At 37.9% G+C, this 17,499-nt stretch overlaps 1 protein-coding gene across 2 annotated transcripts in view; it reads right to left on the bottom strand.

Moving 5' to 3' along the window:
- FEZ2 (fasciculation and elongation protein zeta 2) overlaps window positions 1-17,499 on the bottom strand; it is a 44,999-nt gene that overhangs the window by 13,236 nt on the left and 14,264 nt on the right. For both annotated transcript variants that reach the window (XM_036931624.2, XM_036931625.2), the window contains exons 3-5: window positions 12,109-12,225; window positions 10,083-10,224; window positions 8,724-8,992 (exon numbers count right to left, since the gene is read on the bottom strand). In XM_036931624.2, the coding sequence (XP_036787519.1) occupies window positions 8,724-8,992; window positions 10,083-10,224; window positions 12,109-12,225 (528 nt within the window). The remainder of the gene's footprint in view (window positions 1-8,723; window positions 8,993-10,082; window positions 10,225-12,108; window positions 12,226-17,499) is intronic.

Genomic DNA, 17,499 nt, shown 5'->3' with positions numbered 1-17,499 from the left:
AAAAAAACAATACACCCTTTTGGAAGGCAAAATGAATTTTTTAAAAAGATAAAACCTCAGAGACAGATCAACTTTACTTTTTAGTAAGCGGCACCTCATTTAGAAACTCTACATTTATAACCTTGAGAGCAGATGTGGTGTTATTAGGTGCTTATGGTACTTAACTGGGCCAGAGGGAAGATTTTCTCTGTTTAAATTTTATAAGTAGAGAGAGAGAGGGAGAAAGGGAGGGAGGGAAGAAAAGGAGGAGGAAGAGAAAGGAAAGGAAGGAAGAAGGGCAGAAGGAAAGCAGTTCTTCGCCGAATATTCCTCAACGTAAACCGACCGTGTCAGGACTGACAGGAGGAGGGCTCAAGGCTGGGCAAATGCTCAATGAAATGAAGGACATTAAATAAAGACCTGTTAGAGTTTAATTCAACAACTACAATATGAAGTATGTCAGAAAGCTCAATCCTGCCTCCCTTTAATCTCCCATTTCTAAATTTGAATTAAAGGATTATTCACATGTCCAACTTCATGGCGAAGAGCTCGTCAGGATTCTGTGAGTCTGAAATTATTTTGTGATCTGTTTTCCACTGCATTTTCGTGAAGGAGTTAATAGCTCTATAAAAGGCTCTTCTCAGAATGGAATTTTTGATACGAGCCCATTTGTAAGCAGGAACATGATTAAGCATTACAGGACTTACTTTATTTTTCCCTTCACCGCTGACAAAGTGCCAAAGAACCGTGGCAAGGGCAGGGAAGGGGTTGCAGGACAGGCCTTCCACCACTTCATTTATATTGAGAAAACCCACGGCTGCCTCAGGACCATTTCCTTCCCTGGTATGAGTATGTACTAAAAGCCTCAACATCAGTCTTTCCCTGGGAACTGTTCTCAGACAAAACCTGGAACAACAAAGTGTAAACAAGACAGAGAAGATTTTTTTAAAAATCTAAAAAATGTTTAAAAGACAGAACACTGAGCCAAGATCTCCACAGACAACACACAGGCACAGCTCAGAGAGGAAGCAGCAGGGCCAGAGTCCCTCGCGCCCACTCCTGTGTGACCCTCCCCACGCTCACTGACGCACTGGCTCTGGGAGCTGAGACCTCGGTCGGGCTCCGGTTACCCATTCATGAAATGGCAGTATCAGTATTTACCTTCTAGAACTGTTGTGAGGATGAGATGACATAGTCCATTGGAAACATTTAGCAAAGCATTAAACAAATATAAATATTCAAAGACTGTCTATGTTGTATTCCTTTAAAAAGGCTAGAATAACACTGGGGATGTAGTCCCCTCCAAAGAGAGGTAACCAAAGCTTTCTGCTTTTCTCCAGAACAGTAACAATAGTCCAGTTCTTCTCAAATAAAATGGCAACTAAGAAATAACAAATTCCTGTTAATAGTCTCTAGCTTGAAGGACTGACAACAACATGACGAACCACGCTACTGTCTGACTGGACACAGAAAGCAGCCAAAATGCTTCAACAGAAAACAAGTAAGTAACACTTTTAGGTAATTCAAGGTCTTTCTGAATAATGAGAAGAAAAGAGCTAGAAACCACAACGTAAGCTGAAAAGCAACGAGAATCAGATACAGTGTGTGGTTCGTTCTCTTCTAGAGTTTCAAACACATCAACTCCTTCTAAGCTCAGTATATTTACCAGCTCAACTAATTTTACAGAAAGCAGGATCCAAACAGGCAAAAGGGAAAACTACCCAGAGGCCAGGAAATTCAGGCTATTCCTGCTACCAAATTTTTCCTTAGCCTCATCAGACACCCACTGAAAAAAAAAAAAAAAAAAACTAGACAGAAAATCTCTCAAAATTCTCAATATCAAAGCTCAATGTCAGAAAAAAGGTTAGGAAAAGCATTAAGAAATACTTTTCATCTGTTTCTGACTCTTATTCTAACCTGTGTACGCTCTGACTCTATTAATATAATAATAATATAAAAGAAAGTAAAATTGAAATGTAATTTTTCTTTACAAATCACATCATTTCAAGTTTGAATGACATGATTTTCAAATATTAATATGTAGAACAGTGGTTTTAATCTTTAAATTAAAATTCTTAATTGAACAAAATACAAGAAAAACAGAACTGAAATAATTGTGAAAAATTACTAAGTAAAAATATTCAAGTTATTCAGATATTACTTGATGTAAAAATTGATTTTGCTTGTTTTAACAGTTCTTCAAATACTTTAATGTGAATTATAAAGAAGTTTAAATGCAAATTCTACCAAAAAATAATTTTTTCAAAAAACAGATCTAAGTAAATTAGTGGATTATACCAAAGCTGATAAATTATCTGAAAATGTCTTGAATATTAAACTAATGTTTTCTAAGTTCACACTCAGTAGAAAGATGTGATATGAAGATTTTCAGAGTTAAGGTTTAAATGGAATAATACCAACTTAATTTTCTGAATTTGAATCTTTTTAAGTTTTTATGTAATTTAATATTAATATGGTATTTAAATTAAGTATTAGCAAACATTCTCAAAGTTACTGAAACTAGAGTGAAATAATTAACCCTGGCAATTTTATAAATTCATGCCAGCTACTTGTGGATACTTTGAACTAAGTACATTTTAAGGATACAATTTCCTGGATATTATGGCTTTTACATGAATTTATGTTTTATTAACAACTAACAACCTCTCCAAGACATAAAAGAGTCAAGAACAGAATCCTGATTTTTACTACACTAACTGCTGGGTCATAAAAGCTCACAATTATAAGCCTAACACCAAAAACCCATTGCAGAAAATAAACAGGAGGTAATGGTAAAACATCAAAAACTGATGGTACCATGTTTTTCTAGGAAATACTACCATTCATAAAATAAATCTGTTCCACATTTTAAATAATTCACAATTCATAAGTGTGAATTATTAAAACAATAAACATTACACATCTAAGTTTCTCTCTACCCTACAATGACCTCCCATTTTATGGCCCTAACACTAATTTTTAGGAGTGCTCTTTGCAGTTAAGAAAAATGCAGAGAAATAACTACCAAATATCACCAACAAATTATTACTGAAATATTTACATTCAAGTGGGTTTTCAGGGCAAACTTTATCCTCTCAGGTACCACTATTTACAAAAGTAGGGGGAAAATCAGCCCCTTTTCCACTTCTCCTCTACCTTCCTTAAACTACCTTTTACCCTATGTAAGAATACAGCATGCCCAGGGGACTGCCAACATTTGTATCACTTTTGTCTGTCTCCACCTGGTCTACCTGCTGGCTCTCTTCACTTAGCTACTGGGAATCTGAGCACAGAGGTCTGTTACTAGGCAGGGTGCCTGTGGCAAGTGGCATGGGGCTGGACTGGCCAAGGCATCACCATCTGTGGGCACAACCCCGGCTGCCGGGGAAAGCACTGAGGAAGGTAACAACTCAGAACACTCTCCTCGGACAGAGTAAGGTACATTTTATAATATGTTTTTGGCACAACACAGTAGTCTTTTCATCTAGACAAAAATCACTTAAATCAAGTTCACATCTTTTTTTCTTCTAACTTATAATTTTATTAAATTTTAGTCTAAACCAGGGGGTTGGCACACTTTTTCTATAAAGGGACAGATAGTAAATATTTCAGATTATGGACCACACAGTCTCTGTTGCAACTATTCAACTCTGTTCTTGGAACACTAATGCAGTCATGGATCATAGGTAAATGAATGGATGTGGCTGTGTTAAAATAAAACTTTATTTATAAATGAGCAGAAGGTTGATTTGGCCCTTGGTCAGTAGTTTACCTTACCAAAACCTTGTCTAAATCATCTTGACAAATGTGAAAACTTTAAATTTCAAATAAAAAAGCCAGGTCCATGTTATTTTAAACAAAAGCCCAAATTCAAGTAGTTATGTCAGAATATTGCCTTCTAGGCTTTGAGCTAGTATAAAGTAGAATTACTTCAAAATAATCTAATAGTAGCTGTCTTATGTCAAAATAAATTTCTCTTACCTTAAAGACAGCTTTGGTAAAGATTAAATAAAAACTACTGCAGCATTTTTTTGCATATAACAGAGAAGCAATATAGCTTGACTATTAGTCATAATAAAAGCTAAGAGAGTCATAAGGACAGATGGAGCGATGCACCTGTGAAAGAAAAATAGAGACAAGCAAGAGTATCACCCAAGCCCTAGCTCTCCCCCACCTTTAAGCAGTTACCTCCCTAAGCCCTAAAAACAATAAGTTAATGTGGTTCTCTTCACAACAGTCACCGATCGCTAATATCCCAAAAGTTTTCAGAACAGCTCTTAAACTGAAGCATTTACACATATTGGCTGGTGGTGGGTATAACACACTAGAACTCTCTCTTGAAAGTTCAATGTGATTATGGCAAACAGAAAAAATATGACAGATTCCTATCTTCTCAACCCTAGACTGAATAAGCAACCTTACAATGTGACTTTTAATTTTAAAATGTTAGTGGATTGCAAAGGAGGAAGTAAGTCCATTTCCATCTATATAAGCTTTATAAGACATGATGTTAAATAGGTAACCAGTATAATGTCTTTACAAACCCAGATAATTCAGAATTTACAAATTCTAGGTAACAACCACTTCAATACTAAACCATACCTGGTACACTTCAACTTGTTCTTGTACTCATGTGAACTACCACTGAAATTCAATGACCTGTAGTCTACGCAATATAAACAGAAGACTAGCAAAAAAAAAAAAAAAATCCCAACAGAACAATGATCCAAATACAACAAATTCAAATCCTCTGGGATTCCACCTCCTTTACAGTGAAGTTTCAATTCAACAAACGTGCATTAAGTGATGTGCAACACGAAAAATTAGGTGAGGTGCTAAAGAAACAATGTGAATAAGCCTTTGGGAAGGCTGCATTCTTTCCGAAGATACACTTAAGCCAATGACTAAAATAGAGTAAGGTAGTATGACATCAGAAGTATGTGCATCCTCATACATACATAAATATGATAAACATCTCAAACTGACATAATAGGCCACTTAAAGAGAATACAGTCAATAGATCAAACCATTGCTTGCCTATCAGATCAGTATATATTAAAAGGCTAGTGGCATCCATTGTTGGTTGAAGGTATGGGGAAATGGCCAACTCACTTTTGCAGTTATTGGGTTACATTTCTGTAGCACAATATGAAAAGATGGTTGTTTAAAAGCCTTTAAAACTGCATATTCCTTGACTTAGAAATTCCATTTGTTTTGGTGAATGAGTAGACTGTAGTTTCACTAACCAAAGCAAAATACACAATAAATTCAACTTTAGAAAAATGGTAACTTTGGATTGATAGGATAAATTTCCAATTCCTACAAGATCTTCAGGGAGAAATGTCTAGTAGCTGGACATCTATAATAACTAGCATTTACTCAGGATAATAAAGTTCCACTTCCTACCCTTACAGAGCCATAATAAATACAGATACGAAGACAAAACATTTGTAAGATGGTATGGCAGTACTAAGAGAAATAGCTAAAAGGAATAATACTGACCCCAAAAGGGGAGCACAGTCAATTCTCCATTGGAGGAAGAGTCACCGAGGAAGTTCTAAGAAAGGAAGACAATGCTTGATGATGATTTTGAAGAATAAGTTAAAAAAGAAAAAACTCCCAAGTGGACAGGGGAATCAGGAATGGAGGGCCACTCCAAAAAAGGGAAGTTACCTTCTAGAAGCTCCGAGACCCAAAACAGCAGTCAGTTCCAAGAAACACATAGGTCGCCATATGGTTAATAGTGCCCTTCAACCATTCCAGTCTCAAGCCCCTACCCCTAGGCTGTCCAGATGCCGAAAACAAGACAAAGGAGAGATGAGTCTCATTTCCCAAAGAGAGAATCTATGCATTCAACCTGCCCTCCAGACAGACAACTGGTAAGGCCCAGGGTAGCCTCCTTGCCAATCAGAAGGAGCAGAGACACAGGGACCACCTACTAAAAAGAGCTCCCCCAAAAGCATCACCACCACCCACCTTAACCCAGCCTTGTTTTCTTGGTGGCATTTCTTACCACCTGAAATTATAGTCTTTTCATTTTTTTCTTTATTTCCTCTGTTCCTCATGAGAATATAAGCTCCAAGGGGCCATAGGCCTTGTCTGTTTTATTTGCCACTTTATTCTCAACAGTGCCTGGCACAAAGAAGATACTGCAAATATTTGAATAAATGAATAATTGTCTTATATTATCCAACATGTAGCAGATTTTTAAAATTTACACAAATCAAGATAACATTTCACTTTTATAAGATACCCACTTTTCAAATTTAATAGTATTTTCATGCCCTAAAGAAATTTTCTAATGTTCTAAACAGTATCCTTAAGCCCCCAATTTTTTTTTCACTATAGAAAACATTCAAAACAAAATATGTGTCCAAAATTAACACCTGAAGGTTTAACTCTGCTCTATTGCCACCATGTGATTCCATTACAGTATCTCTGGACCATGAGAACAAGCTAGCAATTATGGATAAAGTGCTGTACCAAATACAAATTGATGCTTTGTTTCAATAAAACATGCCTAAGGAAAAATGGAAGGAAGTTATTCCATGCTTAAAGTACAAGATCTGTGAATAAAAATATCTATGGTAGAAAGAAAAAAGTGACTAATGTTATTTGGAAACAGGTAAACTCATGGTATCCATAAGGTCACCAATTTTTAGAAATTAGTGTCACTGATGGTAGTGAAGTCCTGGTGATGAGGCTTTGCCAAAACTGCATGTTATATAAAATGTCTGGGAAAGTTAATATCTTCTGGAATCTGTTTATCCAACTGACCATTTCCACATAGGGTTCTTCTGTGACACCTGCCACTATCTTCAGAATCATAAGTTTCAGACTCCTTGTAGTCACAGATGGGATGGTCTTTCTCTAGCATTTTAGGCTTAAGAAAAAAGGAGCTAATGCCACAAGGTTACCAATGCCATCACTAGCCTGAGTAAAGGTTTTGACACAAAATAGTAGAACAGTATTCAAGAAGCAACGTTAAAGTCTGAATATTGTGAAAAAATTTACTGTTGCTATGAATCTATTTCAAGATTAACAAAGGTTTGAGTAAGTCCTAAATGTTGCCTTGCCAAATCCATTTCTCAATATAAATGCCATGTACAATTACACAGTGAATCCACTCTAACCCTTTTATATGGGAGTTACAAAAAGAAGCCTTTAAACCCCTCTAGGGATAAATTTATTTTCCCCAGCCAAGTGTTAACACCAATAAATGGAGGATTTACATGTAATCCCTAAAAGTAGATAGGCAGAAATTGCCAACCATGCTATGACTTTTTAACTAAGCATTTTATTCAATCCTACTTGTATAATTGGCAATTTGAAAGGCATAATTTTTAAGAACATGAGATACAGTATATCGTCCCTGATATTTGAAAGCAAACTTTCGAGAACTGTACATTCAAACAAATGTTCTAGGTTTCTGCTTTTGTTTATTTTTCAGGGCCATCACAGGAAGTGGCTAAATAAATACCTACTCACTCAATACTGTCATTTCTTAAAATATGAAGTACCACATGTCTGGGAACTCTTTCAAAGTCAGTTCATAAGCTATGTCCTCTCTATCTATGTACAAATGGACATTACACTAAGAAAGCATCATTTACTCATAGGCAAAAAACAGTACAATGAATGGGCTAAAGGATAAGATTCTTTTCATTTGTAGTAACTGCTCATTGGCAGTCCAGCAACCCAGAACTGCCTTCTCTTTCCTGATTCCATCAGAGTCTGGTTAATGGAACCTTTTTCTCTGAAAAGTATTCTTTAGAAAAAATAGACCGAGATTCCATCAAAGGCAGAATTCATATTACTAAAAACCATAATAGTCAGTTTGTGGTGATTTGTGTTATCAATATTATGAATTAAAAGGTACATTCCCTTTAGAAAAATGAATCCCTCTGCCCCAACCATTGTACTCTAAAAATAAAATCATTCTTCACATACAAACAAAATGAAGATGGCAGTATGCAAAATCTTAGCTGATTAAAGAAAAATGAAATGGCCCCAAGATCAATAAGGAAATATGCATCTCATATAATTAACAGTTAACACTGACTAATTTAATCAAGTGAAATTAATAAGGACCACTTAAGAAAAATAAAAAAGCAGAAAACAAAAAACTTTATATGAAGAGTCAAAGAATCAAATATCATAAACTTGTTTTCACCAGTCAGGAATAATCTAGTCTGCCAAGTACTAGGTCATATGGCTGACCTAATGTAATTGCTGACCTAATGTAATTGCCTCTAACATCTTTATATTCTAATACCATTTATAAATCAGGAAGAAGCTGTTTCCAAATCAATCTGTGCTTTTAGGCTCAGCACAGTTCAGCTATCTCTAAATACACCCCCATTTCATTTCTTATTATGTAACTCATATAAGCTAAGCAAAGATGAGAAAATACTACCATTCATAAACTCACCAGCCAAACACAACCAGTACTAACACTTCGATCTGTTAAAATGGTCTCCGGCTAAATCTTCTTTTAAGACACCCTCCACCTTCCTTCCCGTCTTCCTTCCACTTACTTCCCTCCGCCCTGCCATACTGAACTATCCGAACTATCCGGAGCACCGTCACAAACCCGTTTCTGGGGGACCTGAGCCTGGGATTCCGGAACAGAATCCCTCGGGCGCTCCCAGGACAAAGCGGACCTCGCGGCGCGCACTGCCGTCCGCAGCGCAGGGGTTGCACGGGCTTCCCGTGGGCGAGGCCACCTGCGACACATCACTTACTGTGCCGGGCATGTGGCTTCTCTCGTTCTTCCCATTCTGAGAGCTGCCATTCTTGAGTTTTTTCTTCTTTTTGGCAGTCTCTTTGTGCTCTTTCTGCTTGTTCTGCACTTCGATGAGGACAGAGATAAAGCTGTTTTTCACTTCCTTTTCAAACTCCAGTTCATCTCGCAGGGCCAATTGCTGCACCAGCTCCTCGGAATAGTCCTTAATGGCAGTCTCGATTTCTTCCAGCAGTTCATTTAATTCAGACACCGAGAGCCTTTTTACTCCTACGACCAAAAGCAAAGCATGGCAGATACTAAGACAAAAAATGTTTCAAGGGGGCACAATGGAGTGTTTTGTGACAAAGAGCAAAAATCATATTCTAAGCATTTAAATTATTTGTGACCTTCTCAGAATCCTAAAACTGCTGGTGGGCAGGTCTGAGTAGAGGTAGGTGCACAAAGTCCCTTCTCAGTACGGCCGAGAATAAACGTATAACAAAATTTACTTTTCTAAATCAATTTTCCCATGATTTGTACCTGAGTCAAGACTGAAAGGCTTATACAAGGAAAAGAACAAACACGAAAGCAGAAGGTGAGTCAGAAACTACCTGCGGACAAGAAATCACAAGCAATTTAGCAGGGTGCTGGCAGACTTCTGGTGAGGCAAGAAGTCGATTTGAAGAATGAACTAAATACATACTTAGTCACATATGCCTCTGCGTGTGAATTTTACTGAAGACTGGGAAAACAAAAGGGTCAAATAATGCCTGAAACCCCATTTCAGTTTTTTCTCAGCATTCCCCCTCATGTGAGAGAGAGAACACCACTGAAGCCCTAACCCCCAGGACCTCAGAATGTGACCATATTTGGGGACAGGGTCCTTGAAAGAGATAATTAAGTTAAAGTGAGGTTGTTAGGGTCGACCCTAATCTAATGTGACTGGTCTCCCTATAGGGTGAGAAGACCAGGACACAGACACACATGGGGGAAAGTCCATGAAGGACAGAAAGACGGCGGCTATCTACCAGCCAAAGAGAGAAAGAGGTCCCAGGAGAAACGAACTAACTCTGCCTGCACCTTGATCTTGAACCTCAACCTCCTCCAGACCTGTGAGAAAATAAACTTCTGTTGTTTAACCCACCCAGCCAACCTGTGGTACTTTGTTACAGTAGCCCAAGCTGACTAACACAGGATTCAAAGGTGATGATGACACATTCCCTCAGCAATGATTAAAACATGCACTGAGTATTACTAGAAAGCCAGGGAAAGGCCTGTACACAGCCTGTGACAATCCAGATTGCCTGGAGAAGGTCACACTGCATGGCTGGGGTACACAAAAAGCACAAAGAGCACTGACTTAAGTGGGGTTTCTTACTCTCTTCATAACTGCTTGTACTAGACCTCTTAAGAGTTTGAATTTCCTGAGAAAGCATTGAAAGCCGATCTGACTGTGTGGGTGTTTCATCATCTTCAGGGTCTGGTGATTCCTGCATCATTTCTTCAATTTCTTCAATAACCTTCCAAAATATACATACCAGTGTTAACCAAATATACACAAGAAAATAATCCATCTATAACATGGTGCTCACCTGAGGCAACCAGAGCAGAAGTGCCCTAAATTCTCTATTAACCAAGAGTGTGCAAGAGTGGGTGTTCTGAATAATCAAAATTTTGATCATAAGAGTGAACATGGTTTATCAAAAAAAAAATTACAATACACTAAACACAAAATTAAACAGAATATGATTTAATATGTCCATCATGATTTAGTAGGCCCTATCAGATCTTGCAGTGTCTGAGAAATGGTGCTGCAAAAACATGTATAGTTTACTTCAGACACGCCCAAACCAGATCATAGAGATGAAGGAAAGCAAATGACAGAAAATATACCATCTACCACATGCAAATGCTTAATCGAAAGCCATTTAATCAAGTTTTGACATAAAATTTAGAAAACACAACAGTATAAAAAAATTTATAAAGCAAGAAATTACCTCTACAGCAGCAAAATTTTCCTTTAACAGCAGAAAAAGATATTCATATATTAATTCAATGAAAGATAAAGGAATATTTAAAAATTACTTAAAATGTAGAAGCTCAAAGAGGAAAAAAAAAGCTGCACAAAAGTAGGAAAATTTCAGAAACATATCTACTGCCATATGCAATGTTGCTCAACTCTTACAACAGTATCTTGTCCTGTTCCAGATAAAGTTAAAGATATAGAAATCAGCAAGAATTTAAGGAAAACCTGAAAAATGACTCAATACTTAGAAAAAACAGATCTAAGAGTTTTTTTTTAAAAAAGCTATTAGAAAAAATACAATATGAATCATCAAGCTTAACATGTAACACTTGTACTGAGGAAAAACAATGTAAATCTGAAGCAGGTGGAGATTATGTTAATTAGTAAGAAGATTTTCTAAAATAAGCATTATAAGAGTACAATGAAGCACTGAAGGAGGCTACAGAATCTTTCTCTAAATCTTAAAAGCAGAGATAGCTTACGGTATTCAGGCAGATTAGTGAGGAGACAATGAATTCTCAGGCTCATGTCTTTCCCTGGGCTATCATGCCGTAGCTCCCACAGCCTTCGAGTCTATTATCTAGCTTTTTAAAGTACCGCACTCTCTGCAGGCCTTGAGTAATCCAGCCACAAATATAACTAAGGAACATCAAAATCACATTTTTTAATGTACTCCTTTTATACACGTTTTATAATGTACTCCTCCCAACCTTACCAAATAATACAACTCTTTACTAACCTCGTTTCCAGCCTAAAAATATAGTTTGATAGCATTCACAGCCCAAGTAGCCTTGGGACATGTTGTTTCAGGAAGAAGTTCTTGCATCACATTTTAACAATACAACAGAAGTGGGAAGAGAATTCAGAAAATGGAAAAGCTGATTTTAAATGAATACAGGGCTGACATTGTTAGCACATTCCACAGGAATAAAGCTCACATCTTTCTGGAATACACAGTATGTACTAGTAATAAATACTAGTCATTTATACCCAGGGTTTTATAGAAACTAGATAATTTCTACACAGATATATTATAGTTTGCCCATGTCTGGCTAAATCTAAAGGAAGAAGAAAATACATTTTTTTCTGATTTCAATTTAAGCAATAACCCTTCCTGAGTAACTCGCTGTACTGTATGAAAAATACCTATATTGGAAAACTGCCTACACTGGAAAATCTTCCAAACTAACATAATCCCATCTGCTTCAGATTGCATATATTTTCTTCTTTCCTTAGTGGAGTTCATGTTATGCTTCTAGAACAAAAAATGTAGGAAAAACAAGTAAACTCCAACATCCCACCACTTATTGCCACAGTAAGAAATTGCTTCTCAGCTCGAGGTTCCCTTTCCTTCCACCGATGACGTTCTCCTTTATACCTGATCCGCAGTGAGGAGGGGCTCGTCACTAACACAGGACACGATGATCGAATGCATGTCCAACTGTTCCCTCAGCTCCTCATCGTCCGATGTGTCAAAGAGCAGACTGTCGCTGACCTGAGAGCAAAATGACCCACTGTTAAAAGCGGACATTCTCATCACCGCAAAGTCAAAGCATCTAGGTAAAGAAGACTACAGAGGGAAGCACCTGCCAAGGGCTTTCCCTCAAAAGGGAGAAATTGTACAATGCTCTGCACTGGGCGGTGTGAGAAATGCTGTACCTATTCATCTCAAACAGAAAGGAGAGGAATGTAGAATAAATAGGCAATTGCCAGGGTGCTGCATGTCTCTGCTATTGCCCAACGGATATACATTTAGCTCTTTTTTCCATGGGGGCAGAGTGCTATAAAAGCTGACTGATAAGTACAAAAATATTTGGTATTTGCTAAGCAGTTTCAGGGAATGATCACAGATGGAGGGTGGGTGGGGAGTGGTGAGGGGGAGTAGACAGGTTTAGCAACAAATGTTATTTAGTTAACAATAATAGTAAGATTGGTATGTTAAAATTCCACAAGTAACATAAAGTTAAGGACTTGCAAACTAACTTGTAATGGTCAGGGTAAAAGCCAAGTACCAACTCCCTGGAAAACAAGAACTGTCCATAAGAGTTGCAATTAGCCCTTACAGTTGAACATCTCTTCTTCCAAAAAAAAAAGGAATTAATCTCTAGGTTTCAAGAACACCTTTAAACCTAACCACACTGGAGATTTCCATTTGCCTCACTGACATTTTCTACCCTGCTCTGTGCCCCTAGAAAGCTGATCTTTATGGATTACATCAAAGGATGTCCTTGACCTCTAGCTTCCAGTTGGGTTAAACACCACTGGTAGCACCTAGCAGGAGACTGGAAGGGGGGTTCTCCCACCTTACAAGACTGCCAAAGGCACAGCTCCTGTCAAGCACACCTTCCACCCACAGCTACTGTCCCCAGGTTCTGGTAATTTCTCCTCTCCTTTCCTCTTCATGTCCAGGGATGTGCCTAGTTGGCATTCCTCAACCCTTCCCACACCAATAGAAGCAGCCCCTTTAATAATGACTTAGAGTTTGGTACTAGTACTAATGGCAAAAGCCTTACCTGGAAAACTCAGCAAATTAAAATGGACACATGATCATCTCTTTATCATCTATCTATTGTGACAGGACTGTTCAGATGAACAGAACTGAAATGAGAACTCTCTTCCTCAGGTAGGAATGATACACACTGAGTTCCCAAAAGAATAAAAGGGCAACAAGGAACAATGTAAGAACAACAATGTACTTCTATTAGATAGTATATAACCTAAAAAGTAGTATTTTACCTGGAGAAATTATTTTTATTTACAAATGCAGAGGATCTATATAAAACAGAGGAAACAATTAAGTAGATATAGTTTCCTAGTTCCTTCTAGTTCCTCATACAGGAGCATCTGAAGTTTAGTGGTGAATACAGCCCACAGAGCAAGAAACCTGCAGGTGAGAAGTGCAAAAAAACCACCTGCAGACTGCCTTTCATAACATCAGGCTGGGAGAGGAGCCCCATCAGCACTCCAGGGTCTATCTACTACCACATAATGCCACTCCATCCTATACCACAGTGATGACATACCTCCTCATTGTATTTCTCACTGCACTATCAGCCTAGGAAAGGCGTGGATATGGCTTCTAGTAAATCATCATGAAATTTCAGAATACCGTGTGAAAAAAAGAACGTAAAAGCTTCCAGACAGAAAAAAAAAACATCACATTAAATGCATCAGGATTCAAAATGTCATATGAACTCTCAACAGCAACAATAGAAGCTAGAAAACATAACTTCCATGTTTCAATAAATTCCTCCCTAGAGTCCTATATCCAGCTAAACTAACATATTAGGTAAGAACTTAAAAGACATTTTCAGACATTCAAGTTCTCAGAAAGCTATTGTAGAATATGCTCCATTAAAACCAGAAGGAAATCAAAAACAAAGCAGACATGGATATAATACACGAAAGAGATGAAGGGAATTCTTGTAATGATGGTGAAGTAAAGACCCCAGAAGATGGCTATGAAGCCAGACTACAGAGTAACCAGTTCAGGTTAAAACTGTTACCGCAGAGGGCATCAAGAAAAGTACCAGAGAAAGAGATAGAGAAAAAAGAGAGACTGATAGATCATCTAGTATGTTTTACATACTAAACTCACGTTTATGGCTCTGCTAAAGCTGAATCAATGGCCCAATAATAAGCTAAACAAACCACAAAAAGGAAGTTATTATTACCCTAATAGAGAATATTTACAAGAAGATATTTAATAATAATGTACTGAAATGGGTCAACTATGTACATTTACTTGGTCAATATAAATGATGAAGATTAACTTAACCAAATGTTTTGATAAACATATTGGGAAGACGGGAAAGGGACGTTTTTGAGGGCTATGGTGTTGGGGGGTTGGAAGGAGGACTATGAAAAAGCTAAACCCTCATCCTCTGAGTAGAAAGTAAATGGATAAAGTCTAAAGTTAAAAAAAAAAAAAAACAGGTAAAATAATATGAGAAAGTTCTCTGTTAGAAGAAAGATCTGAAATAGTTGAAAGTGGTTGCCTCTGATAAGTGAAAGTCAAGGCTAGGGTAAGTAGGGTAGACGCTGCTTTTTTCCTTTTGTACTTTACTACTTATAGTTTTTTTATCCTTCTAATAATTTAATTTTAATAAGAAAGGAGAAAGGTCAAGAGATTAGGCTCTGATGAGAGACCATACTTGATTACAAGATTGTAGAAGTGGAGATGAAAAGTGACACAATGTGATCAAAAGAGTGTGTGGATCATGTGGAGTAGACCTAACAAGTGTTTTTACTGATCCTTAAATTTCAAAACCTCCCAAATCACTCTTCATTGTAACCTGAAAATCAGAGATTTATTTTTCCCCTACAAACAAGTCTGTTTAAATTTTAAAATTACTCCTAAGGAAGACATTGTTATTTTCTTCTTCCTGTTTCTACGCCTGAAGATCTGAAAAGCACGTAAGAGTCCCTGTCCTTCAAAAAATGCTCATGATAGAGGACAGTACAGAGATGTTCCTACAGCAAAATGATTTAGAAGCATTCTATCACATGAGAATACTCAAAAACTGCTACTGGATTTAGTATAGGTTTATAGCTATTGCCAGAACACATGAGTGATACCACTAATCCATTAGAATAAATTTCCGTAACAGCAGAAATAATGATCCCAGATCATATTTCCAGGGAGGCAGCCAAGTCCACTCCCCACAGAGTGGCAGATGCTTAGGGCTGGAATCCCTGTCCGGCTTTGAAAACTAACCTTGGCCGCCATGGGTATCATTCACTCTCCCATGCAGCACCACTGTGTGCTCTCTTTGCCAAGCATGCCCATCACTCTTTCCCGTGCCAGGGTTAGATTCAGCACTGGTGGTTCTGTTAACCTGTATGAAACTGAGCTGCCTCAAATGGAAAAAATGTGCCTGTGTAAGAAGTTGGAATGCACTAGCTGACTTACTCTAGAAAAGACCCATCAAACTGAGAAGTGTGCCATCCTAAACATCAATGAAAAAAATATTAAAAGCTGAAATATAGCAAACTGTGGTTTTCCTGAATGTTCCTCATCCTAGCACAAAAGAAATTTCTCTTCCCTTTGTCAAGAAAAAAACTTCCCTATATATCCTGTTTTACAATTGGGATAATCTAAAGAATGCTTCCAATTTTGCATAGTTCAATTTTGGAAAGAAGAACACACACAATTTGGAAAGAAGAACACACAAACAATTTTCCCAGTTTAAGAAAAAATTACATGCTATCTAATGGAATACATAGTTCCTTCTTGCCCATTTTTAACTCAGGAATTTAATGTGTGCTTCTCCTTCCTGAGGAATGGAGTTCTAACTCCAGTTGTATTCATCATGTGGGTAGCCATATCACGACAGATAGATGACCAGTGAATGATCACTTGCCCACTTTAATCTCCTGAGTTTTCCAGGAAATACTTTTATAATAAGAACTAGTACTAATTCCAAATCATTACTGATCACTGGCCTTAGCTATACCATCACTCTGTCATTGAAAACATCGATCAAAAGGCAGAAAAATGGTGTGGCTTACCAAGACGCAATCTAAGAACAATACAAAATAGACATTTTATTCATGAAAGTGGATTGGAGTATCCCATTCGTGTTACTACTGTATTTCCCTTTGAAACTATGAAAGAATCTTTTCTATGTTATTTTTCAATATGTCAAACAAGAGTGTAGTCATTGGCTACTGTGGATTCAGCACTGTGTTAAATAATACAGAAAATTTTTTTTAAAAAAAGAACTTTCCGTCATGGTCTCTGATGTATAGTCTCACTGATGATATTGTTCATTCATTCACTCAATTAACATCTGCCTCAGTTCTCATTAGGTGCCAGGCACAGTGGTAGTTACTAAAGAGACAAACATAAAGATACCTACCAGGAAGTCACAACTAACAACAGACCCAGAAACGTATGATTAATAAGAGAACACAATAGTGATTTGAGACATGGACAAACTGCTGCAGGGATGAGTAGCCAGGACACAACAGGGCTAAATTCTGCAGAACAGTATAGCTCCAGGGGCAAGCGTGTTCCCAGACCAGGGCAAACAAACCACTGAAACCAGTGAAGGCAAAAGGAGTCAAGGGAAAAACTAGTGGAAGAAACCTGTTTATTGCTTATAAGAAACCTGGATCTGCTCCTCTCTCTCCTGCAACTATTCCACTCTCCCAGTCCTCCCCATCCCAGAGCACCTGCCTCTCCCCCCTTGTAAACACCTGTTGATATGGAAATAGACTAAGGAGACAACAGCTTCTCTCCACCTCTTGTAAACACCTGTTGATATGAACCTGGACTAAGGCCAGGTGAGAGATTCTGGAAATACTGCATTTTTAACCCCCAGCCCACCCATCCAGAATTCTCGCTGTACAATCTACACATTCCCATCTTCCGCAATGGCCCCTGTGCAAGAAGACTGGAGCACTCTAACCAAACTAATAACATCGAATAACAACAGCAATAAAATCATGATAATCCTCAAGCCAGAATATCCAGCTAGTTTCAAAGGCCTATTCAGAGTAAGTCCACAGCTTGCCCATTCCATAGTAGGCCAGCAGCTGAACTGGTAAGGAACTCCTCACACACTCACACACTCTGCAAGCAGCTACTGCAGCCAGGAGGTGAGTCCAAGCAGCAAAGACTGTAGGAGAAAATAACCTTAAGGGCAATAAGATACACGTTTTAATGACACCAGTACAGGCAAATCCTGTCCATCAGGTAGGATGCATGCAAGAGAGCAGTCCTGTGATAGGACAGTGGCAGGAATGGGATCTTGTCCTGGTCTAG

This window comes from Manis pentadactyla, chromosome 2 (genome assembly GCF_030020395.1).
Source record: "Manis pentadactyla isolate mManPen7 chromosome 2, mManPen7.hap1, whole genome shotgun sequence".
Classification (NCBI taxonomy): domain Eukaryota; kingdom Metazoa; phylum Chordata; class Mammalia; order Pholidota; family Manidae; genus Manis; species Manis pentadactyla.
This window is presented reverse-complemented; position numbering and strand designations above follow the sequence as displayed.